The following is a 25480-nucleotide window of genomic DNA, read 5'->3' as shown; positions in this document are numbered from 1 at the left end:
ATTACAAAAGAAAGGAGAAACCAAGGTAGCAGAACTAGCCCGATTATTAAGGGCAAACTCGGCCAGCGGCAAAAAGGTAACCCAGTCATCCTGATCAGCAGAAACAAAACACCTTAAATAAGTTTCCAAGGTCTGATTAGTTCGTTCAGTCTGGCCATTCGTCTGAGGATGGAATGCAGACGAAAAGGACAAATCAATGCCCATCTTAGCACAGAACGTCCGCCAAAATCTAGACACAAACTGGGATCCCCTGTCAGAAACGATGTTCTCAGGAATCCCATGCAAACGAACCACATTCTGAAAAAACAGAGGGACCAACTCAGAGGAGGAAGGCAACTTAGGCAAGGGTACCAGATGAACCATTTTAGAAAAGCGATCACACACAACGCAGATGACGGACATTTTTTGAGAGACAGGGAGATCCGAAATAAAGTCCATGGAAATGTGCGTCCAAGGCCTCTTCGGGATAGGCAAAGGTGACAACAATCCACTGGCCCGAGAACAGCAAGGCTTAGCCCGAGCACAAACCTCACAAGACTGCACAAAAGAACGCACATCCCTCGACAAGGAAGGCCACCAAAAAGACCTGGCCACCAAGTCTCTAGTACCAAATATTCCAGGATGACCTGCCAACGCAGAAGAATGGACCCCGGAGATGACTCTACTGGTCCAATTATCCGGAACAAACAGTCTCTCAAGCGGACAACGATCAGGTTTACCCGCCTGAAACTCCTGCAAAGCACGTCGCAAGTCTGGGGAGACAGCAGACAAAATCACCCCATCCCTAAGGACACCAGAGGGCTCAGAATTTCCAAGGGAGTCAGGCACAAAACTCCTAGAAAGAGCATCCGCCTTCACACTCTTTGAACCTGGCAGGTATGAAACCACAAAATTGAAACGAGAGAAAAACAGTGACCAACGAGCCTGTCTAGGATTAAGACGCCTGGCAGACTCAAGGTAAATCAAATTTTTGTGATCAGTCAAGACCACCACACGATGTCTAGCACCCTCTAGCCAATGACGCCACTCCTCAAATGCCCACTTCATGGCCAAAAGTTCCCGATTACCAACATCATAATTCCGCTCAGCCGGCGAAAACTTTCTAGAAAAAAACGCGCATGGCTTCATCACTGAGCCATCGGAGCTTCTCTGTGACAAAACCGCCCCCGCTCCAATCTCGGAAGCATCAACCTCAACCTGAAAAGGGAGCGAAACATCTGGCTGACGCAACACAGGAGCAGAAGAAAACCGGCGCTTAAGTTCCTGAAAGGCCTCCACAGCCGCAGGAGACCAATTAGCAACATCAGCACCCTTCTTAGTCAAATCCGTCAAAGGCTTAACAACACTAGAAAAATTAGTTATAAAACGATGATAGAAATTAGCAAAGCCCAAGAACTTCTGTAGACTCTTAAGAGATGTAGGCTGCGTCCAGTCACAAATAGCCTGAACCTTGACGGGATCCATCTCAATAGTAGAAGGGGAAAAAATATACCCCAAGAAAGAAATCTTCTGGACTCCAAAGAGACACTTTGAGCCTTTTACAAACAAGGAATTGGCCCGCAGGACCTGAAACACCTTCCTGACCTGCTGAACATGAGACTCCCAGTCATCAGAAAAAACCAAAATATCATCCAAATACACAATCATAAATTTATCCAGATATTCACGGAAAATATTGTGCATAAAGGACTGGAAGACTGAAGGAGCATTAGAAAGTCAAAAAGCCTTACCAAATACTCAAAATGGCCCTCAGGCGTATTAAATGCGGTTTTCCACTCATCACCTTGCTTTATTCTTATAAGATTATACGCACCCCGAAGATCAATCTTAGTGAACCATTTAGCCCCCTTAATGCGAGCAAACAAATCAGTCAACAATGGCAAAGGATACTGATATTTTACGGTAATCTTATTCAAAAGACGATAATCTATACAAGGCCTCAAGGAACCATCTTTTTTGGCCACGAAAAAAAAACCTGCTCCCAAAGGGGACAAAGATGGACGGATATGTCCCTGTTCCAAGGACTCCTTAACATAATCCCGCATAGCAGTATGCTCTGGCACTGACAGATTGAACAAACGACCTTTAGGAAATTTACTGCCTGGAATTAAATTTATAGCACAATCGCAATCCCTGTGAGGAGGAAGCGAACTGAGCTTAGGCTCCTCAAAAACATCCCGATAGTCAGACAAAAACACAGGAATCTCAGAAGGAGTAGATGAAGCGATAGAAATCGGAGGTGCATCATCATGAACCCCCTGACAACCCCAGCTTAACACAGACATTGATTTCCAGTCAAGGACTGGATTATGAGTTTGTAACCATGGCAGACCAAGTACTAGAATATCATGCAAATTATACAGTACCAGGAAGCGAATCACCTCCTGATGAACGGGAGTCATACGCATGGTCACTTGTGTCCAGTACTGAGGTTTATTCATAGCCAAAGGTGTAGAGTCAATTCCCTTCAAAGGAATAGGGACTTCCAGAGGCTCCAGACTAAACCCACAGCGATTGGCAAATGACCAATCCATAAGACTCAGGGCAGCGCCTGAATCCACATAGGCATCGACGGAAATGGATGATAATGAACAAATCAGAGTCACAGACAGAATGAACTTAGACTGTAACGTACTAATGGCAACAGGCTTATCAACCTTTTTTGTGCGTTTAGAGCATGCTGATATAACATGAGCTGAATCACCACAATAAAAGCACAACCCTTTTTTCCGCCTATACTTTTGCCGTTCACTTCTGGACTGAATTCTATCACATTGCATTATCTCAGGTGACGGTTCAGACGACACCGCCAAATGATGCACAGGTTTGCGCTCCCGTAAACGCCGATCAATCTGAACAGCCATAATCATAGACTCATTCAGACCAGCAGGCGCAGGGAACCCCACCATAACATCTTTAATGGCCTCAGAAAGGCCATCTCTGAACTTTGCAGCCAGAGCGCACTCATTCCACTGAGTAAGCACCGACCACTTCCGAAATTTTTGACAATAAATTTCTGCTTCATCTTGCCCCTGAGAGAGGGCCAACAAAGCTTTTTCAGCCTGAATCTCTTGGTTAGGTTCCTCATAGAGCAAACCCAATGCCAGAAAAAACGCATCCGCATTAATCAACGCAGGGTCCCCTGGTGCCAATGCAAATGCCCAATCCTGAGGGTCACCCCGCAGGAAAGATATAATTATCTTGACTTGCTGAGCAGGGTCTCCAGAGGAGCGAGATTTCAAAGAAAGAAACAACTTGCAATTGTTCCTAAAATTCAGAAAACGAGATCTATCTCCAGAAAAAAACTCTGGGACAGGAATTCTAGGTTCAGACATAGGAGCATGTACAACAAAATCCTGTATATTTTGAACCTTAGTGGCAAGATTATTCAGGCTGGAAGCCAAACTCTGGACGTCCATGATAAACAGCTGGGATCAGAGCCATTCAAAGATTAAGAGGAGGAGGAAGTAGCCAGGCTGCAATAAGGCTAGGCAGCGAACTCTGAGGGAAAGAGAAAGAAAAAAAAAAAAAAAACTTCCTCAGACTACTTATCCTCCTACTTCAGCCAATACAATTAACACTTTGTGGGCCGGTTATACTGTCATGATCCCAATGGCAGGGGATCACTAAAGGACAAGCACAGATACAAACAAGCTCTAGGGCGATGGAACCTGAGCTGACCGCGACCCTGAACCTAACACACAAATAAAAGTAGCCGGGGAACGTGCCTACGATGATCCTAGACGTCTCGCTCCAGCCGAAGATCTAACTTCCCCTATTAGAAGAAACACAGACCTCTCTTGCCTCCAGAGAAATCCCCCACAGAAATAGCAGCCCCCCACATATAATGACGGTGAAATGAGAGGAAAGCACATACGCAGTATGAAAACAGTTTCAGCAAAATGAGGCCCGCTAAAGCTAGATAGCAGAGGATACAAAAGTGAACTGCGCGGTCAGCGAAAAACCCTTCAAAAAACCATCCTGAAATTACTTGAACTCATGTGCCAACTCATGGTACATGAGGAGCAATTTCAGCCCACTAGAGCAACCAGCAGCAAGAATCACATATCTGCAGGCTGGGCTAAAAACCAAATTAAGCAAAACACCAAAACAGGAAAATCCAAACTTAGCTTGACCAGAAGGTTCTAGGAGCAGGGAGCAGAGGTAACAAGACACACTGGATACATTGATAACCGGCGAGGAAATGCCAGCAAAGCCAGGTTAAATAGGAAACTCCCATATCCTGATGGAACAGGTGGAACCCAGAGACCCAGGAAAGACAAGTCACCCAGTACCATCAGTAACCACCAGAGGGAGCCCAAAAACAGAACTCACAACAAACCCCCCAATTATAACTGAAACCCTAATCCAAACACACCCCTAACCCTAATCCCAACGGTAACCCTAACCACACCTCTAACCCAGACACACCCCTAACCCTAATCCCGACCCTATTCCCAACCGCAAATGTAATCCAAACCCTACCCCTAACTTTAGCCCCAACCCTAACTGTAGCCTTAACCCTAACTGTAGCCTTAACCCTAACTGTAGCCCTAACCCTAACTGTAGCCCTAACCCTAACTGTAGCCCTAACCCTAGCCTTAACCATAACCCTAGCCCTAACCCTACTAGCCCTAATCCTACTAGCCCTAACCCTACTAGCCCTAACCCTACTAGCCCTAACCCTACTAGCCCTAACCCTACTAGCCCTAACCCTACTAGCCCTAACCCTAGCCCTAACCCTAGCCCTAACCCTAATGGGAAAATGGAAATAAATACATTTTTTTAATTTTCTCTAACTAAAGGGGTGATGAAGGGGGGTTTGATTTACTTTTATAGCGGGTTTTTTAGCGGATTTTTATGATTGGCAGCCATCACGCACTGAAAGACGCTTTTTATTGCAAAAAATATTTTTTGCGTTACCACATTTTGAGAGCTATAATTTTTCCATATTTGAGTCCACAGAGTCATGCAAGGTCTTGTTTTTTGCGGGACGAGTTGATGTTTTTATTGGTAACATTTTCGGGCATGTGACATTTTTTGATCGCTTTTTATTCCGATTTTTGTGAGGCAGAATTACCAAAAACCAGGTATTCATGAATTTCTTTTGGGGAAGGCGTTTATACCGTTCCGCGTCTGGTAAAATTGATAAAGCAGTTTTATTCTTCGGGTCAGTACGATTACAGCGATACCTCATTTATATCATTTTTTTTATGTTTTGGTGCTTTTATACGATAAAAACTATTTTATAGAAAAAATAATTATTTTTGCATCGCTTTATTCTCAGGACTATAACTTTTTTATTTTTTCGCTCATGATGCTGTATGGTGGCTCGTTTTTTGCGGGACAAGATGACGCTTTCAGCGGTACCATTGTTATTTATATCCGTCTTTTTGATCGCGTGTTATTCCACTTTTCGCTCGGCGGTATGATAATAAAGCGTTGTTTTTTGTCTCTTTTTTCTTACGGTGTTTACTGAAGGGGTTAACTAGTGGGACAGTTTTATAGGTCGGGTCGTTACGGACGCGGCGATACTAAATATGTGTACTTTTATTGTTTTTTTTTATTTAGATAAAGAAATGTATTTATGGGAATAATATATACATATATATTATTTTTTTTTTACACATTTGTAAATTTTTTTTTTTAACTTTTTTACTTTGTCCCAGGGGGGGACAATACAGATCGGTGATCTGCCAGTTTGCACAGCACTCTGATAGATCACCGATCTGTCTGAGAGCAGTGCAGCGTTACCAAGTGCCTGCTCTGAGCAGGCACTTGGTAAGCCACCTCCCTCCCTGCAGGACCCGGATCCGCGGCCATTTTGGATCCGGGACTTGCTGCAGGAAGGAGGTAGGAGACCCCCGGAGCAACGCGAGCACATCGCGTTGCTGCGGGGGTCTCAGGGAAGCCCGCAGGGAGCCCCCTCCCTGCGGGAAGCTTCCCTGCACCGCCGAACATCGGGATCATGTTTGATCGCGGTGTGCCGGGGGTTAATGTGCCGGGGGAGAGGTCCGTGACCGCTCCTGGCACATAGTGCCGGATGTCAGCTGCGATAAGCAGCTGACACCCGGCCGCGATCGGCCGCGCTCCCCCCGTGAGCGCGGCCGATCGCCTATGACGTACTATTCCGTCCTTGGGAAGTAAAGCCCACCCCACATGGACGGAATAGTACGTCTAATGGCAGAAAGGGGTTAAAGGTCTTTTGTATTCCTATGGGGATGAAATGCTTAAAATTAAAAAGAATTTCAAATCAGATTGTCAGCATGCTATATAATATTGGCTACTGAAGCATGGCTTTACTACAAATTTAATAATATGCAAAAATCTGAAACATCACATGGTGGTAACGTGCACATAGATCAGCTTTTCAGCCTTCTCAATGTCCTGACGGAGCTCTAAAAAGGGTAACTCAATTCCAACAGATGTCCAAAGGTTCTTTGTTATGTCTTTTTTTAGTGTGAGTAAATCTCTTGTAATTGGACTCATGTGTAGCTTTGGCCATACACCCAACTCACAGTTACCATAAATGCACTTCTGGGGAAACTGAAAGGACCATTGTGCCATGGTGACACAGGTCACTGAAGGCTTAACAGCAAAGTATTTGATGCATTGGAGATTCTTAAAACCTTAAGTAATGCATAATACAGCTTAGTAATGTCTTTCAGTTACCCCCTCTCTTCTTACCAGGCTAAAATACTTTATTATCATCAAAATTACATATACAGTGGTTTATAAAAGTCTTCCCCTCCACCCCCCTTGGCCTTTTTTCAGATTTTGCTACCCTCACAACCTGGAATATCACTTTTTATAGGGTTTCCATCAGTTCATATAAAGAACATGCTTACAACTGTGAACACTTGGTTTTCTATTTATTGTGACGCAAACAACAAATAGGACAAAATAACTGAAAACTTCAGTGAGCATAACTATTCATCCCCCTAAAGTCAGTACTTTGTACAGCCTCCTTTTGCAACAATTACTCTATGATCTTTCCACATCCTGCCAGAGATTTTTGTCCATTCTTCAAGGCAAAACTGTTCTAACTCCTTCAAATTAGATGGATTCCTCTGGTGGACAGTAATCTTCACGTTTGACCACAGATTCTCAATTGGATTAAGGTCTGGACTTTGACTAGACCACTCCAAAACATTTAGGCTATGTGCCCACGTTGCAGAAATGCTGCGGAAATGTCTGCAGCATTTCTGCAACTCCCTGCTGTGGGTAAAACGCATGCGGAATTCGCATGCGTTTTCCCGCAAAACCCAAGCGTTTTTAGCTTGCAGACTTCTTGTGCTTTTCCAAGCGATTTGAAGCATCGCTTGAAAAAGTGATTGACAGGTTGGTCACACTTGTCAAGCATAGAAGTGTGACCAACTTTTTACTATTGATGCTGCCTATGCAGCATCAATAGTAAAATATAGAATGTTAGAAATAATAAAAAAAAAGATATGGTTATTCTCACCTTCCGAATGGCCCCCAATCTCCTCAGCTGCGCTCCCGGTACATTCCGTTCCCAGGGATGCTTTGAGCGAAGGCGCTTTGTGACGTCACGGTCGCGTGACCGCAACGTTATCTCAGGTGATTCGCGCAGTGCATCCCAGGGAACGGAAGCAGCCGCGTGCACCGTTGAGGCGCGGGAGGACTCCGAGGGCCATCGGAAGGTAAGTATATCCCTATTTTTTGTTTTAATTATTTTTTTTACATGAATATGGATCCCAGGGCCTGAAGGAGAGTCTCCTCTCCTGCAGACCCTGGGTACCATCCGCACATGAAGCACTCATTTTATGCATGGTGGGCATAGCAACATGCATAAAGTGAGCATTTCAAGGCAATCCTATGAGGGCGGAATTGCAGCGATTCCGCAGAAATAATGAACATGCTGCGGATTTTACCGCTATGCGAATCCGCAGTGGGAAAATCCGCAGCATGGGCACAGCAACTGCGGAATCCCATAGGATTGCACGGGAATGCGTTTTTTAAGCATTTCCGCTAAGGCAAAAACGCGGCAGAAACGCATAAAAAAAAACGCAACGTAGGGACACAGCCTTACACGTTTCCTCTTAAACCACTGGAGTATTGCTTTAGGAGTGTGCTTTGGGTCATTATCTTGCTGTAAGGTAAACCTCCTTCCAAGTTACAAAACACAGACAAACAGGTTTTGCTCAAAAATATCCCTGTATTTTGCACAATCCATGTTCAGCTCGACTCGAACCATTTTCCCTGTCCCTACATCACCACAGCATGATGCGCAAGACATAACATTTACCTTGGTGGACAAAAAGTTACATTTTAGTCTCATCTGACCACAGAACCCTCCTCCATACATTTAGGGAGCCTCTCACTTGTCTTTTGGCAAATTCAAAAACAAGCCTTACAATTTGTGTGTGTAAATAAAGGCTTTTTTTCTGACCACTCTTCCATAAAGGCCACCTATATGGAGTACAAAAAGAAAGGAAAGTGCTCCTAAGTACAATACCCCAGCAGTGAAGGAAGGTAGATGAATACTGTGACAAAGTACTGAAGGAGAAGTATGATTGACTGAGGGTGCTCGGTTCAGTGATATCAACCTAGGAAAAGCTACAGCTTTGAACTTTCTTGTTGTTTGTTCCTGAAGCGGGAGGCTTATACCGTAGCAACAAGGACTGTGCCATACGTTATTGTTTTTGTTTTTCTGTTAGTGCAGGAAGGCCAGTTTTATTTTGCTAATGTTGCCCTGATTTATGCAGTTTAAAAAAAAAAGTAGGAGATCTACACAATGTTCCAAATCATTATGCAAATTGGATTTAAGTGTCAAAGATTTAATTGTTTTGTTTTTCAAATAAACTCGTGCATGGTATTGTGTCTCAGGGCTCAATGGTTCACTGAAATCAATCTTAAACACTTGTGATAATTTTCCAGGTGATTCTAATTAAAGGAAAACTACTTAAAAATGATGTTCCACATTATTAAGCAGGCCACAGGTTTCAAGCAATATGGGAAATAAAAAGTATCTCTCTGCTGCTAAAAAGTGTTAAATAGTGCAATGCCTTGGAAAAGGTTTGGAAACATTAGATATTTCGCAAAAACTTAAGAGTGATCATCATACTGTGAAGAGATTTGTGACTGAAACAGAGCACAGACAGAGTTCATGGAAATAAAGGAATCATGAGGAAGGTTTCTGGCAGACAAATTCATTGGATTAAGAGAGCAGCTGCCAAAATACCATTACAAAGCAGCAAACAGTTATTTGAAGCTGCAGGTGCCTCTGGAGTCCCTCAAACCTCAAGGTGTAGGATCCTTCAAAGGCTAGCTGTGGTGCATAAACCTACTATTCGGCCACCCCTAAACAGTATTCACAAGCAGAAACGGTTCCAGACATACATGAAGACTAATTTTCAAACAGTCTTGTTTACTGATGAGTGTCGAGCAACCCTGGATAGTCCAGATGGTTGGAGTAGTCCATGGTTGGTGGAGGCCACCATGTCCCAACAAGGCTGCAGCGTCAGCAAGGAGGTGGAGAGTCATGTTTTTGGCCAGAATCATGGGGAAACAGTTGGTAGATCCCTTTAAGGTCCCTGAAGGTGTGAAAATGACCTCTACAAAGTATATAGAGTTTCTGACTGACAACTTTCTTCCATGGTATAAAAAGCAGAAACGTGCCTTCAGGAGCAAAATCATCTTCATGCATGATAGTGCACCATCTAATGCTGCAAATAATACCTCTGAGTCATTGGCTGCTATGGGCATAAAAGGAGATAAACTCATGGGGTAGCCACCATCTTCCCCTGACCTCAACCCTATAGAGAACCTTAGGAGTATCATCAAGCAAAAGATCTAAGAGTGGGAGGCAGCTCACATCAAAACAGCAGCTCTGGGAGGCTATTCTGACTTCATGCAAAAAAATACAAGCAGAAACTCTCCAAAAACTCACAAGTTCAATGGATGCAAGAATTGTGAAGGTGATATTAAAGAATGGTTCCTATGTTAACATGTAACTTGGCCTGTTAGGATGTTTTGGAGTTAAATAGCTTTTTTGTTCAGTGAATGTGACCACCTAATGCTGCAAATTCCACAAATGAGCATTTTCAGTTCATCAAAACATATCAAAATGTTTAGAAATTCTACTGCGCCTAATAATTTGGAACAGTGCATTTTGCGTTTTTATTCATTTTGGAGATTATACTGTTATCAATGGGAGGTTTCTTCACTAAAATCCGATGTATACTCTAACGGGTGATGACTTATTAGACTGACTGTCATTTGCACCGACCATTTAGGAAAATCCGAGAAAAATGTAATTTGCATAATTTGGAACATGGTGTAAACAGACAGTGTTCTTGTGTCTACCTCTATGTGCAGCCAAGTGAGGCAATCTACCACAGCTGGTGCTTGAAATATAGGCAAGATTCCCCGGGAACAAGTGTGATGGCAGGAGCCAAACTGCATGTTCTGGGGGAAAGTGGCCATAAGCGTGGAACAGGGTCAGACAAAATGGAGGAGCTGATCAGGCACCTAGTCCTAATCCAGCAGCAGCACCTGCAACAGCTGGCACAACAGGAGATGAGTAAGCTGCTGATTCAACAGCTCCTGCAACAGCAGTCGCAGCAAAGCAGCAAACAGCAGCAGATTGAATTACTCACAGAGGCGTTTCATGGCAATGGCGGCAGATCCGACCGCAGTGTCGGCTGATGATTTATCCGAAAGGTGGTGAGGAGAGCCTTGTAGAAAATGACCCCGAGTGAGACATATAGGCCTTTTCAACTGTTTTTGAAAGAGTTGGCGGAACGATAAACTCCTGCCAGAGCAAGGGGAGGAAGGAAGTCTTGGCGTTAAACTTAACGGGGAAGCCATGAAAGGCTTACTATGATTTTGCCTTTCAGGACGCCAAAAATATGTAAAATTGAAAACAGAAATTTTGGCAACCTTAGGGGTGACAATGACTGTCAGGGGAGAGTGGGTCCACTGCTATGCATATGACCGTGACAAACCCCATTGCTCCAAAATGTTTTAACTGCTGCACCTCGTCCAAAAGTTGTTACAGCGAGTCCTCTACCCCAGCGCAGATGGTAAAGCGCACTGTAATTGACCGGATCGTGCACTTCCTTCCGATCCCGACGCTGACTTGCGTTAATCAGGAAGATCCCCCGAACGCTGATAACTTGGTCAGACTGGTCGAAAGGTATCAGGTGGTCGACTGTTCTTTGCAAAGGCAACACACTCCATACTGGGGGGCAGGGGTTAAAAAAAGTGTGAGGCGCCCAAAGTCCAAGGGGTCGGAGGCGGTCATGCAAAGGGCATCATGGGGGTGTGTGGAATTCGCTTGAGTTGTCACAGCCCAGGTCATATAGCTGCTCATTGTAACCTGACCACTGAGCAAATAGACTGTAGCATGGGACACCGATGTTCATTCTACGCATATCCAGCTTGCAGTGTGGACCGTTCACACGGCGAGGGGATCCAAGCTTGACCTGTAAAGGTGAATGGTCTGCAAATGACTAGATTAGTAGACTCGGGGAGTTTGGTGACCCTTGTGAAGGCCACACTCCCTCTCCAATTGATCCCTGGGAATAAGGTGGGCATCCACTGCATTCACAGGGATGCTAGACTACCCGGGACCAGAGTGGTCATTGAGGAGGCCCAAGGTACAGAGTCCTGTGAGGTTGGTGTGGTCCAGGATCTATTGCCCCCAATTATCTTAGACCGGGACTTTGTGTAGTTTTTGAACTTGTGGGGTAGGGGCGGAGACCTAGATTGCTCGGGTAAGAAACAGGTTGGCTCTAAAAAAGTCTCACCAACCCCAGAGTCTAACGGGCTTCCCTTCTGTGTAATAGGAGAAGGCAGTATCCCCTGAGGCAGACATCACTTAGATCGGGGTGGAACGCATTGGCGTTCTTCACCTCCCCGGACAGATGCAGGTAAGACAGAGAAGGGTAACCAGAAGTAAATCCAAGGCTGGCCTCACATAAGGAAGCAAACCATGCCTTGGTGAAATGAAGTGAAGTGAAGTGAATTGGAAAGGGACATAGACACAACTAGTGGAATGCAGGCTACTATGGGGACACCTCCTCTCTGAAATTAAATGGGCCTTATCAGATGACACCTGTATATATTGATAGAAAGCATGACTATTAAAGCTAAGTATTCGGCTTTGCATACATTACATAACAGTATCACTCCTGATGAACCTAATGTTAAAGGGGAAACGTGTTGAGTTGTGTTTGGTAATGAGCTTTTGGGCCTATGGACTGCACTGAGCCCGAACTCAGTGAGTGAAATATTATTGGTGTATATTTATACACTTAAATTCCTTATAGCGGTGAGCCCACTTACATCAGGTCTACATGGGATTATATTAGATCCTTGTCCTCTCTCAATTGATGTTATTCAGATACCATTATGGTGCAATTATAAAATAAGAAGAAGAATCTTTAAAGCGGACTAAAGAAATTGGTGTGGCACCTTATTGTATATAATGGAAGAATAAGATTTTTTTTTTACTTGGCCTAATTGAATTGGGGTGGCACCTCAGTTGTATACAATTTTTGGACGACCATAAGGGATTCCCTTGTGTAGTACACTCGTAAAAGGCCGCTGATCTGTCAGAATTTACAGTCCTGGCCAAAATTTTTGAGAATGACACCAAAATTATATTTTCACATGATCTGCTGCCCTCTGGTTTTTATTAGTGTTTGTCTGATGTTTATATCACAAACAGAAATATAATTGCAATCATATTATGAGTACCAATAGGTTATATTGACAGTTAGAATGAGTTAATGCAGCAAGTCAATATTTGCAGTGTTGACCCTTCTTCAAGACCTCTGCAATTCTCCCTGGCATGCTCTCAATCAACTTCTGGACCAAATCCTAACTGATAGCAGTCCATTCTTGCATAATCAATGCTTGCATTTTGCCAGAACTTGTTGGTTTTTGTTTGTCCACCCGTCTCTTGATGATTGACCACAAGTTCTCAATGGGATTAAGATCTGGGGAGTTTCCAGGCCATGGACCCAAAATCTCTATGTTTTGTTCCATGAGCCATTTAGTTATCACCTTTGCTTTATGGCAAGGTGCTCCATCATGCTGGAAAAGGCATTGTTGGGCGCCAAACTGCTCTTGGACGGTTGGGAGAAGTTGCTCTTGGAGGACATTCTGGTACCATTCTTTATTCATGGCTGTGTTTTTAGGCAAGACTGTGAGTGAGCCGATTCCCTTGGCTGAGAAGCAACCCCACACATGAATTGTTTCAGGATGCTTTACAGTTGGCATGAGACAAGACTGGTGGTAGCGCTCACCTCTTCTTCTCCGAATAAGTTGTTTTCCAGATGTCTCAAACAATCGAAAAGGGGATTCATAAGAGAAAATGACTTTGCCCCAGTCCTCAGCAGTCCAGTCTCTGTACCTTTTGCAGAATATCAGTCGGTCCCTGATGTTTTTTTCTGGAGAGAAGTGGCTTCTTTGCTGCCCTCCTTGAAACCAGGCCTTGCTCAAAGAGTCTCCGCCTCACAGTGCGTGCAGAAGCCCTCACACCAGCCTGCTGCCATTCCTGAGCAAGCTCGGCACTGCTGGTAGTCCGATCCCGCAGCTGAAACAGTTTTAAGGTACGGTCCTGGCGCTTGCTGGTCTTTCTTGGGCGCCCTGGAGCCTTTTTGACAACAATGGAAGCTCTCTCCTTGAAGTTCTTGATGATGCGATAGATTGTTGACTGAGGTGCAATCTTTGTAGCTGCGATACTCTTCCCTGTTAGGCCATTTTTGTGCAGTGCATTGATGGCTGCACGTGTTTATTTAGAGTTAACCATGGTTAACTGAAGAGAAACAATGATACCAAGCACCAGCTTCCTTTTAAAGTGTCCAGTGATGTCATTCTTACTTAATCATGACTGATTGATCCATTAACACAGGTGTGGGTGTTGATAAGGACAGGGCTGGCGATCAATCACTAAACGATGTTAGCTGCTCCTTTTAAGGCAGGACTGCAATGATGTTGAAATGTGTTTTGATGGTTAAAGTTAATTTTCTGGGCAAATATTGACTTTGCAAGTACAGTAATTGCTGTTAAGCTGATCATTCTGACATTCAGGAGAATATGCAAATTGCCAATAGAAAAAATTAAGCAGTAGACTTTGGAAAAATTAATATTTGTCTCATTCTCAAAATTTTTGTCCATGACTGTAGTATTTAAGGGTATCAACAGTACCTGGTAAATGAATTTTTGGTATCATATACTTCGATTCCAACCTCTCCTCTTTTCTGTTTTTTGATAATAATGCACTTGTGCTAGTGGGAGTTTATAACACGTTTCTCCCTACATCAACAGGGAATAACAGGGTGAGAAGGGTCAGCTGCTATCGAGTGGGGGCACCATTTGCACAGGTCTAGGGTGCCAACCTCCGCTGTAAGGTGGGTGAAAGATTAATGAATGAAAACAGGGATAGTTGTATATATTCATGCCTAAAAAATATTTTTTACTTTTGTCTAATCCCACTGCATAATCAAACATCATTTGCACCTTATTTGAACAGTGTTTAATTAACTATAAGGGATTTTCCTTAGGTATGACACTCGTAATGTTTGCTGACTAAGCACTAAGAGAGCAACATCGCCTTATAGATTAATTTTTGATATGATATACTTTGATGCTAAACTCTTCCTTTTCTGTTCTTGAATTTGTAGGGAGTTACACCTTAAATCTTGCTGATACAACTGGGTCATACACCGACGAGTGGGGATGCCATTGGCGCAGGTCTACGGTGTCCACCTCTGCTGTAAGGTAGGGGAGAGACTAAGGAATGCAATAGGGATAGATTATGTCCCCCTCTGGTTGTATGTCCTAATTGTTACATTGGTATTAATTATGGTGTTATGTACGTAGTGCTCTTTAATCCATGAATTAAAAAGTATATTTTAATAATTTTTCATGGTACAAAAATTGGCATTGATTTGGCGTACGCAGGTAGTTGAACATAAAGTCCTGACAGAACCACGTGTGTTACCACATATTGGTGAACCAATTGGTTCAGCCAGATACATCACCAGTCTAGACCTAACAAAAAGTTACTGGCAAATACTTTTCTCTCAAAGTGCTTAAAAAGAAGACAGACTTTTCTAAACTGATGCTTTCTTCCAGTACACTAGAAGTCCCATAGGGCTGCAAGGAGCCCTAGCTACCTTCCGGAAGGCCATGGAGCAGATCTTAGCCCCTCACAAAAAGTATGCCACAGCTTACCTCAACGATATTGTGATATTCAGCCCGGATTGCGGAAGTCATCAGCAGAAGGACCAGGCCATGCTGTATGTGCTGAGGAGGGGGGTATACCATAAACCCAACGAAGGGTGCCATGGGTAGAAAGAAGGAAAAATACTTGTGCTATATCATTGGAATAGTCAAAATAAAGCTGCAAGTGAATAAGGGAGAGGCAATCCAAAATGGGCCACCACCAGTCTCAAGAAACAGGTTTGGGCATTTATGGGAATGTTGGGACACTATAGGCAGTTTATCCCTAATTTCGCCATGATAGCCGCACCCCTGACCAACCTTCTTAAGGATACGAAGACGTTCATTGCCACATGGTCTCTTGAAGGAGGGATGGAGTTCAAAGAGCTGAAACTCAGGGCAATAAGACTTCAACTTTCATGTGGATTACAGGCCTGGGAAGCTGCACAGTAACGCAGATGCCCTGTCTAGACTTTCATGTTTTGTGACTGAAGGTGCCAAAACCCCCTTGGGTTTTATCTTGTGTGGTAGATTCCGGCTTCTATGGATCTTGTACTTAGTGCTTGCTCCTGTGCCGCTATGATTAGTGCCTCTGTGCTGTCTCAGAGTCCAGCTTTCTCCAGCCATTGGTAGGATTTCTCCACGTCAGCCACCTCCATTTTCAGTCGACGATACATCGCATGCAGTGGCTTCTCTTGCCATGGCTTCATGTTCTTGTTCTTCCTTCCAGTTCTGTTGTTGTTGCTGCCTTAGGCTTTCTCTCAGCATCTCATCTGTTGGTGCCATTTTTCTGATGTATTCCAGGATACTTATTGCTTCATCCTTGATGGCGGCTTGGATGCTTATCAAGCCTCGACTGTTATGACCTGGTGGTTAGGACAATAATGGACCTGGTGGCTAAGAGCACACGGAATGACCTGATAGTTACTAATAATACAGAACAAGCTCTGAGACGTGGGAACTCTGCTGACCGCAATCCTTAATCCTATCACACACACTAGAAATAGCCGTGGATTGCCCCTAACGCTCTCTATGCAACTTGTCAAAGCCTAAGGAACTAGCTAGCCCTAAAGATAGAAAAATAAAGCCTACCTTGCCTCAGAGAAATTCCCCAAAAAACAAGGCAGCCCCCCACATATAATGACTGTGAGTTAAGATGAAAATTACAAACACAGAGATGAAATAGATTTAGCAAAGTTAGGCCCGACTTACTGAACAGACAGAGGATCGGAAAGGTAACTTTGCGGTCAGCACAAAAACTACAAAAAGACCACGCAGAGGGCGCAAAAAGACCCTCCGCACCGACTCACGGTGCGGAGGCGCTCCCTCTGCGTCCCAGAGCTTCCAGCAAGCAAGACAAAAATCAAAATAGCAAGCTGGACAGAAAAATAGCAAACAAGAGAAAAACAAGCAGGAACTTAGCTTCTGCTGGGAAGACAGGTCACAAGAACGATCCAGGAGCGAACTAGACCAATACTGGAACATTGACAGGTGGCATGGAGCAATGATCTAAGTGGAGTAAAATAGAGCAGCCAGCTAACGAATTAACCTCGTCACCTGTGGAAGGAAACTCAGAAGCTGCAGCCCCACTCACAACCACCAGAGGAAGCCCATGGACAGAACCAGCCGAAGTACCATTCATGACCACAGGAGGGAGCTTGACAACAGAATTCACAACACTCGACCACCCTCCTTTCTGTTGGTAAACAATCTTTGGGTGTTAGATTTAGGGTGAGACCTCCATGCATTGTGAGGAGCTTTCGTGTCTTCACATCTGCAGCTTCCATCTCTTCTTTTGGCCAGCACACTATGCCAGCAGGGTATCCGATAACTGGCAGGGCATATGTATTGATGGCACGGATTTTATTCTTCCCATTGAGATGGCTCTTCAGGACCTGTCTTACTCTTTGATGGTATTTGGATGTTGTTGCTTTCCTTGCCTCTTCATCATGGTTACCGTAACCCTGTGGGATGCTGAGGTACTTGTAGCATGTCTGTACATCTGCTATGTGCCCTGCTGGTAATTTCACTCCATCAGACTTGACTACCTTGCCTCTTTTTATTACCAACTGGTTGCACTTCTCCATTCTGAAGGACATCCCAATGTCTTTGCTGCAGATCCTTCTCAGGTGAATCAGTGAATTGATGTCTCGTTCGTTTCTTTGCATACAGCTTGATGTCATCCATGTAGAGAAGGTTGCCGATGTTGCTTCTATTCTTGAACTTGTATCCATAGCCAGACGAATTATCAGACTGAGGGGATGAAGAACAGCAATGGTGCATCACCTTGGTAGATGCCGCATTTTTTTACAATCTTTTTTCAATTTTTTTTTACTTTGTCCGACTGTTCATTTTTTGCAGGCTGATCGCTTGTATAGCAAGGTCGGTAAGTACCAGGCGACCTGGACGTATGGATACGTCTAAGGTCAGAAAGGGGTTAAGGAATGACTTCTAGGAAAGGTCATGATAGTTAGTCTGATTGTTATATGGCAACTAAAATCGCATGTACATACTTCGAGACCAGGGTGGCAGAGAATATCTGTCTGCAGACCCAAATCAAAAATCAGCTCCAAACAGTATCAGATAACAACAGGAGGACAAAAAGAGCAAACTGATTATATCTAAAAGATATCATATCATTTTATTATATCATAGAAAAGGTAAAATGTCACAACAATATATAGAACACCAAAAACAATGCAGACGGTTATGAACCCCACCCACACCTATCCCCACCCCACATATACACTTCAATCCCTGGAAAAATAAATAAATAAATAAACGTCCAAAGATCGTAACTCAGGGAAAAGACAGTGCGTCCAAACATGGACGTCAGGGAAGCAGCATGCATGAACCAGATGATCGGGAATAAAGTTACACCCATCTATCTATCATCTAAAGTGCAATAGTGCATAGCAAGAAATGCAGCGCTTACCAACAGATGAGTGGAAACAAAGAGGGGGGCGGATGGTGGGTCCCGACGCACGTTTCGCGGCAGCTAGAGGCCGCTTTCTCAAGGGAGTGTCTCAGGTCCCTGCAGGACCTTCTAATAACCCAATGAGATTAGTCACATGGCCTGAAACGGCCAATCAGAACGGCTAGAGTCGGCACATGTGCACTGCGGCCGTCAGGTCCTGAACTGCAGATAGAGTGTAACGGAAAGTGCACACACCAGGGGAGAGCCCACCAAGCGGTGCACACACCGTAAAGACGCCCACCCGCAGACAGGAAACAATAGGTCGCAGTGCAATGTGCACAGCCATGAGAGCATGTATGAGGACACTTGACTGGATGACAAAAAAAACACTGTGTAACAGAAAAAAAAAACATAGCTGCATATAACTATAACATCACAAAATGCGTATACAAATTACAAAAGTTGAAATCATCCAAAGTTGCTGAGATGGCTGTAATTTTCCCATGTAATGAGATGAAGTCCGGGGTCATTTTCAGTCCGAAAGGGGGGCCCAGTAGGAGAAAATACGGAGGTGCAATAAATCAGCAGAGTCACAAACACTAAATAAAAAAAAAATATAAAATTGGTCTCTCTGCTATCTCAGTGTCCGGGCTGAATGTCTTGGTGGGCTGCCCTGTCTTGGCACGTTTGTTGTGGCATCATGCTCTTTCCATTTGACGATAATGGATTTGATGGCACTCCGGGGGAACATCAAAGATTGGGATTTTTTTGGTTCATTTTTATATCCCATCCCTGATTTGTACTTCTCAAAAGACGTGTTTGGAGATCCCCTTGGTCTTCATGGTGGTGTTTGGTTAGTGGTGCCTCTTGCTTATTGGTGTTGCCGCCTCTGTGGCCTTTCAGAAAAGGTGTGTATATACTGACAGACATGTGACACTTAAGATTGCGCACAGGTGGACTTCCTTTCACTAAGCATGTGACTTATGAAAGTATTTGCTTACAACAAATTTTTTTAGGGGCTTCATTGAAAAAGGGGTGAATACATATGCACATGCCAATTTTTAGTTATTTGATCCAATAAATTTAATTTATACCTATATTTTTCTCACTTCATCAACTTAGGCTATTTAATGCTGATGCATCAAACAACTCAGATTACAAAATCATTTAAAAAACAGGTTGTAATATAACAAAATAGGTAAAAAGGCAAGGAGGGTGAGAGGAATAATTTTACAAGCCACAGTACTTCTGACCACTCATTTATTTCTTAAATATTTTAGTAGTCCAATTAAATATAAAATTTTCTTTCAGTATTAGAACACTTTTCCTTCACAAAAATAGTTTTTTCTTCATTTCTTCAAGTTTTATTTATGCGGTCACTGTTTACGTCTCGAAAATATAACATTGTGTAAGCCACAAATATCACCTAGCATTAAAACTGTGGCCAGGGTTCATAATAAGGTAATATGGAAGGAGGGAGTCATCTGGGGTCACAGTTTTCAGACATGCCGTATTTGCTAATTCAAACAGAACATCATTCGTGTTTACCTTTCATTGCATTCGCTTGCAACAGAAATATGTTAAAATCCCAAGGTCTTGGTAACATTATTTGGATTTAGCTTTTTAAATAAGTCAAGATAATAAAGATGTCCATGTACTTAAAATGTAGTGTCTAATCAAAAAATATATTAAAAAAATATATAAAAACGTTTAATATGATATAACTAAAAATATAAAAAAATGTTAATGGCAGACTACAGTTCGATTACGGATAGTAGGGTAAAAAATAAATAAATAAGCCACCAGGGCTGTGAAGTCGGAGTCGTGGAGTCGGAGTCCTAGAAATTGAGGAGCCGGAATTGGAGGTTTGTTCACAGCCTGGCAGGGCTGCGGAATCGGAGCCCATTTTGGTGGAGTTGGTGCCATGGAAATTGAGGAGTCGGAGGTTTGGCAAAGACCTGTATGCCACTATGCATATATTTATTCCAGAAAAATTCCTAGTGGCTGCTCTATTGCCACTGTCACAGAACTAAAGTTCTTTATAGATTATTGTCATCTTCCTTAGGAGCACATCGCTCAACAGCTTTCTGCATGGGGTGATGCGCTCCTGAAGATTGATAGTTTGAGGATGACTGTGTAGCCATCAAAAACATGCTCTGTGCTGCTGCTCATCAGCTATACATATGCAGCATCAGACAAGTGCAAGGACATTGAAGCTGGCAGGATCCTCAGATTTTGCCACCACCAGAGCACTACTGGCGAGTGCCTGCTCCTTGCCTATGAAAACTGCTCCCGCTACGACACTGCAAAGAACAAAAAACCTGACCAGCACCTCTATAAAATGAGAACAGATGCCTACTGCAATGAATACATAAGTTGCAAAAAGAAGGAATGCAGCAGCACTTTGTAGAAACCAATATATAGGCAAACACAAAACCTATCATAATTGCTGAGTAAACTGTAATAAAAAGTCCAAACAATTTTTTTTAAAAAATTACTTACAAAAGTGAAGTTTCTTAGCACATATTTGACCAATTCATGTGAGCCCATCAACCGCGACAAGGTGACACTTCTGCACTCAGACACTGCAGAGGAGGCTGGTAACCTAGGCAAATTGCTGTACACTAAGATTAAAAAAAAGCCCTGTTTTCTTGAGAATAGAGGATTTTTAATAAGAGATAAATTGCAAAGCGGCTTGTTTTGACAAGAAAGTTCCAGTTTAACCATTTATGATTTTGAGAAACCCCCTGTAAGCTTTTGGAATATAGCTTTTCTTTGCCCAAGTTTCCTGTATTTTGCCACTATATGTCATTCAGTTGTCCCTCAACTTGCATGAGAAATGAATCACAGCATAGTTTTTGGGACAGCAGCCGCCTGTCAGAAATAAAAATTGTCACATTTCACTATATAGATGCTATTAGCAATAGTAGATTAGAGCTTTAAGAGGGTTCCAGATCGGCATATATTGATTGTATCAACAGCTCTTTGCTGTGAAAGCGGCTTTTGGTTTTCAGCATCTCAGAACATTCCATCCTGTAAACAGTGAAAGTTAAAAAATATTAACATAAAAAGACCATGAAGTTCTGGCTTACCTCTTCAGTGAGTTCACCAAATACACTTAATGTATCAAGCAGAAGGCTGGAAGTGTAAAAAGACTTTATCATGTTCCTAAAAGAAGAGAAAGCAATGAACAGATGAGCATGGTGCTAGAAATTGATACTGGAACAAAAACAGCAAGGTTTAAATCTCCATACAAAAATCATCAGTACATAATGAACTAATATTGCATCTCACAAAGCACAGCGCTAGCATTTAGCGTCACTTTCACACTTATGGGGATCGAACCTCTGGGGTTCCAAGGGAATAAAGGGGCAGCAGTGATGGTGTAGCGGGGAGGCAGTGATGGTGTAGCATCCCATCCCATCCCTGGCCACAAACTGTGTGCTGCCAAGTACCAATAATACAAGTCAATGTAAATAAAATAGTCATTATTTTCCCTGTTATACACTGCATCTCCTAAGCAAACAAAAGCATGCGCTGCTTGTAGTAAATCTGTACTTGTGCCACCTGCTTAAAGGGAACCTGTCACCCCGAAAATCGCGGGTGAGGTAAGCCCACCGGCATCAGGGGCTTATCTACAGCATTCTGTAATGCTGTAGATAAGCCCCCGATGTTACCTGAAAGAGGAGAAAAAGACGTTAGATTATACTCACCCAGGAGCGGTCCTGCTGCTGGTCCGGTCGGATGGGTGTCTCTGTTCCGCTGCAGCACCTCCCATCTTCATTCCAAGACGTCCTCTTCTGATCTTCAGCCACGGCTCCGGCGCAGGCGTACTTTGTCTGCCCTGTTGAGGGCAGAGCAAAGTACTGCAGTGCACAGGCGCCGGGCCTCTCTGACCTTTCCGGCGCCTGCGCACTGCAGTACTTTGTTCTGCCCTCAACAGGGCAGACAAAGTACGCCTGCGCCGGAGCTGAAGATCAGAAGAGGACGTCTTGGAATTAAGCTGCAAATACAGATGATCCAATTGTCCAGCGCTTAAAATGGTGCTCAGATTTTTAAAGCTGTTTTCATTAAAAGGGGTTAAGCAATGGCACCTGACAAAGGAGAATGAATAGTACCATCTCAGCCATCCATGTGCTGCAGGCGCTATCCACAGACGGAGAACTTGCCGACACTGCTAAACTTCTGAGTAGGAGGGACAAGATTCCAAACTGGGAATGTGCGAAAGACTTAAACCACTTTTGTGTGAGGGTCAATGAGCACTCCAGGTAATACTAATAAGCCCCCCCACACACACACAGACTAATGACTGCTAAACCCATCCACACTGACAAGTTCAGCCAGCAGTCAACGTGTACAGATGTCAGGGGAGATAAGAATCCATCATGTCCGATTTCAACAGCTGATCCTTTTGTTCTGTAGGAGATAAACCTCTGCCATAGACGTTTATCAGCAGCTCTCTCAAAGATAATAGGAGTGCTCAGCAAAATAAATTCTCCTGTTCCCGGGAGAGTCGGATGGGATAACAACTTGACAAACGATTGGTTGAACCATTTCTTTGTATTGAACAATATACATATTGTGACTTTGGCCACACTAAGATATTCTGCCTTGAAAAACAGGCAAATGTAGAAAAAAATAAATCTAAAAATAAGGCACAAAAATAAGTCAAAACTATTATATGAAGTACTGGCATGGGCAACTTTCCATGCCCTGTTACACGAAAACCTTTAATTATGCTGCAAAGATTTAGGAGACTTTGAAAAAGCAAACAGCAGAGACAAGGCAAGAGGCAGAGACAAGGCAAACTCAGCAGCTATAAATGCTCTACAATTAAAGGTAAAAAATAAACAAAAAAACTAATCAGTGCAGACTTTCAACTAAGTTAAATAACCACCTATTAGTTATTCTACATATGTTAAAAACCAGGTAGGAAAATTGGCTGGATGGACAAGGAACTCAAGGCCTCAGAAAGTTACATTTTTTGAAGGTCACTGCAAATTTCAGTGTTATCTGCCTAGAGACCACATTGGTGTTAATAGGTGGCTATTTATACAGAATTGGCTTTATCCACCATTTCCTTCCCTGCTTCAATCAGCAGTTCCAGATGTGTGACCTGTAAACATGATCTCATGAAAGAGCGGCGCTTACAAGCGGAGACATTATAATGCCAGGCAAGACCACAAACCATGACACAAAATAGCCAACCCTCTGGGGAGTAATAAAGAGTAACAGACAGAAGCTCTGTGAGGAGGCCATGTTCTACAGCCGTGTTACCAGACACGTATATTAAAAAGCAGACTTTCACAAAGAAGTCTAACAGATGAATATATTTCTTCTCAAAGAAAAGATGTTTAATAAATTTCAGCTTGAAATATAGCAATCCAATGAAATCTCTTAAAACAAGCACCTCTTTGAGGGGACCAACATATCAATGCAAATATCTGCAGGTCCACATATCAATGCAATTTTAGGCATTTCTGAATTATTTGGTCTATAACAGGGCTTCTCAAACTTTTCTACTGAGGCCTCATCAGACAAAACTAGATAATAACCAAGCCTCACCAGACAGAGCACCATCTGTAGGGGAGGTCCATACTAAAACTAGAAAGGTTCTCAATTTTTAATATTATGACTCAAGAAAGCTGCATAACATTACAATAGGTACAAAATGAGTCACTTAAGTTGCTTAACTAAATGTTGCTGCAGCCATGGAAAGGCCTGTGCAGAATATGATCCCTTCTATGAAAACTGCCTCCCCAACAACTACCTGGCACTTCACCAGTGAGGCCAGCCTTACCAGTTTTGGAACCACTGGCGTAATACATCTCCAAAGAGGACAAACGCTACGGTACTCTAGAGAGAAAAACTGCTTTTGAACTATGCAAAGACACTACTGTACACACCAATTACATTGGTCTGGCTATATACACGGCACTCAGGCAGTTGTCCGTGTCTGTCATTATATCCATGAATATCAGAATGAATAGTGATACAGGTTCTACCCAAAAAAATACAGTAACAAAAACAAAGACCAAGTGTGTATCTGCACCTACACATTACACGTACGCTACCAGGTATGCTGGCCCATGTTTTTGGTTTTGCTTCAGTTTCTTGTACTCCATACATTTGGGGGGTAGTCCCCTCTTTGGGCTGTACACCTTTTATACATTTAGCTTTCCACATGCAGGGGTTACAGTCAGGCACAGGTCAAGCTCTTCCCCCATCTATTTTGAGGCCTGCTGGCACATGGAAAGGTAAGATATCCGATATGGGGACCCTCCTGATTGGGCATAAATTTTTGCGGTAAGATGACTTTCACACTTTGCTTAAAAACAACTAAATACCATGTTTTAGACTTTTTTTTCTACTTACTGCATGGTGTTCATCCTAGGTTAGATTTGTAGAAAGATATAACGTGCAGCATTGTAATACTGTAGAAAGCAAACATTTTCTGCACTACAGCAATTCATCATCATTACTAATATGGCTTCCATGACTGCAATCTAAGGCTACGTCCCCACAGTCAGTAACCGGCAGCGCTTTGGACGCAGCACATGTCCGTTCTATCCAAAGAGCTGACGGCTTTTGACCGCAGGTGATTCCGCATGTGTCCGTTGAACTGTGCGGAATCACCGCGCCCAATACATTGCACTGGTGATATTTATCTTGTGGACACTGATCGTCTGGAAAGACGCACCGCATATCCGTCTCCGCAGGGAAGCTGGAGGCGTCCACGCAAGCATAGTGGACATGGGATTTCTTGACATCCTATCTAATATGCTGTAACATCTGGCCGCTGCGGGTTGGATACTGCGGATTTACGCAGCGTCCAATCCGCAGCATTTACTGACTGTGGGAACATACTCAACATGCGCACATAGCCTTGGGGTATTTGCTTGCAGAAATTTCTGCAAGGTTTCTGCATCTCTTGGCAGGAAAAACGCTGCAGAAAAAAAGCACGTTTTTGGTGTGTTTGGTTTTCACCATGTTTTTGTACAGAAATTAATGCTTTTTTGAGCTAAATAAAGATATTTAAAAAAAAGTTTTGTGATGTCATTTCTTGGTTCAACACCACCTTTTTCATGCTGATGCAATAGTAGGGCTTTATGTCAGCAGCTATCATTGACACCTAGCTCTAGGCTTTGTAATGAAAAGATGTCAGCCTGACACCCTCATTACTAAGCCGATAACACACACAGTCACCAGCCTATTTAGGAGTGCTAAAGAATGAACGTACATAGGCTGACAGCACCTGTTAATTTTAAAGAAAAAAAAATTGGGGGGCTCCCCCGTAATTTAATAACCAGCAGAGAGAAAGCCGACGGCTGATGTTAATATTCGGGGAAGGAGCTAATAGCAATA

General features: G+C 43.2%; 1 protein-coding gene across 1 annotated transcript in view; it reads right to left on the bottom strand.

The window, feature by feature from the left end:
• VTA1 (vesicle trafficking 1) overlaps window positions 1-25480 on the bottom strand; it is a 359268-nt gene that overhangs the window by 135476 nt on the left and 198312 nt on the right. Inside the window, exon 4 of the mRNA XM_069769186.1 lies at window positions 21208-21283. Coding sequence (XP_069625287.1) covers window positions 21208-21283 — 76 coding nt within the window. The remainder of the gene's footprint in view (window positions 1-21207; window positions 21284-25480) is intronic.

This window comes from Ranitomeya imitator, chromosome 5 (assembly GCF_032444005.1).
Source record: "Ranitomeya imitator isolate aRanImi1 chromosome 5, aRanImi1.pri, whole genome shotgun sequence".
NCBI classification, from domain to species: Eukaryota; Metazoa; Chordata; class Amphibia; order Anura; family Dendrobatidae; genus Ranitomeya; species Ranitomeya imitator.
This window is presented reverse-complemented; position numbering and strand designations above follow the sequence as displayed.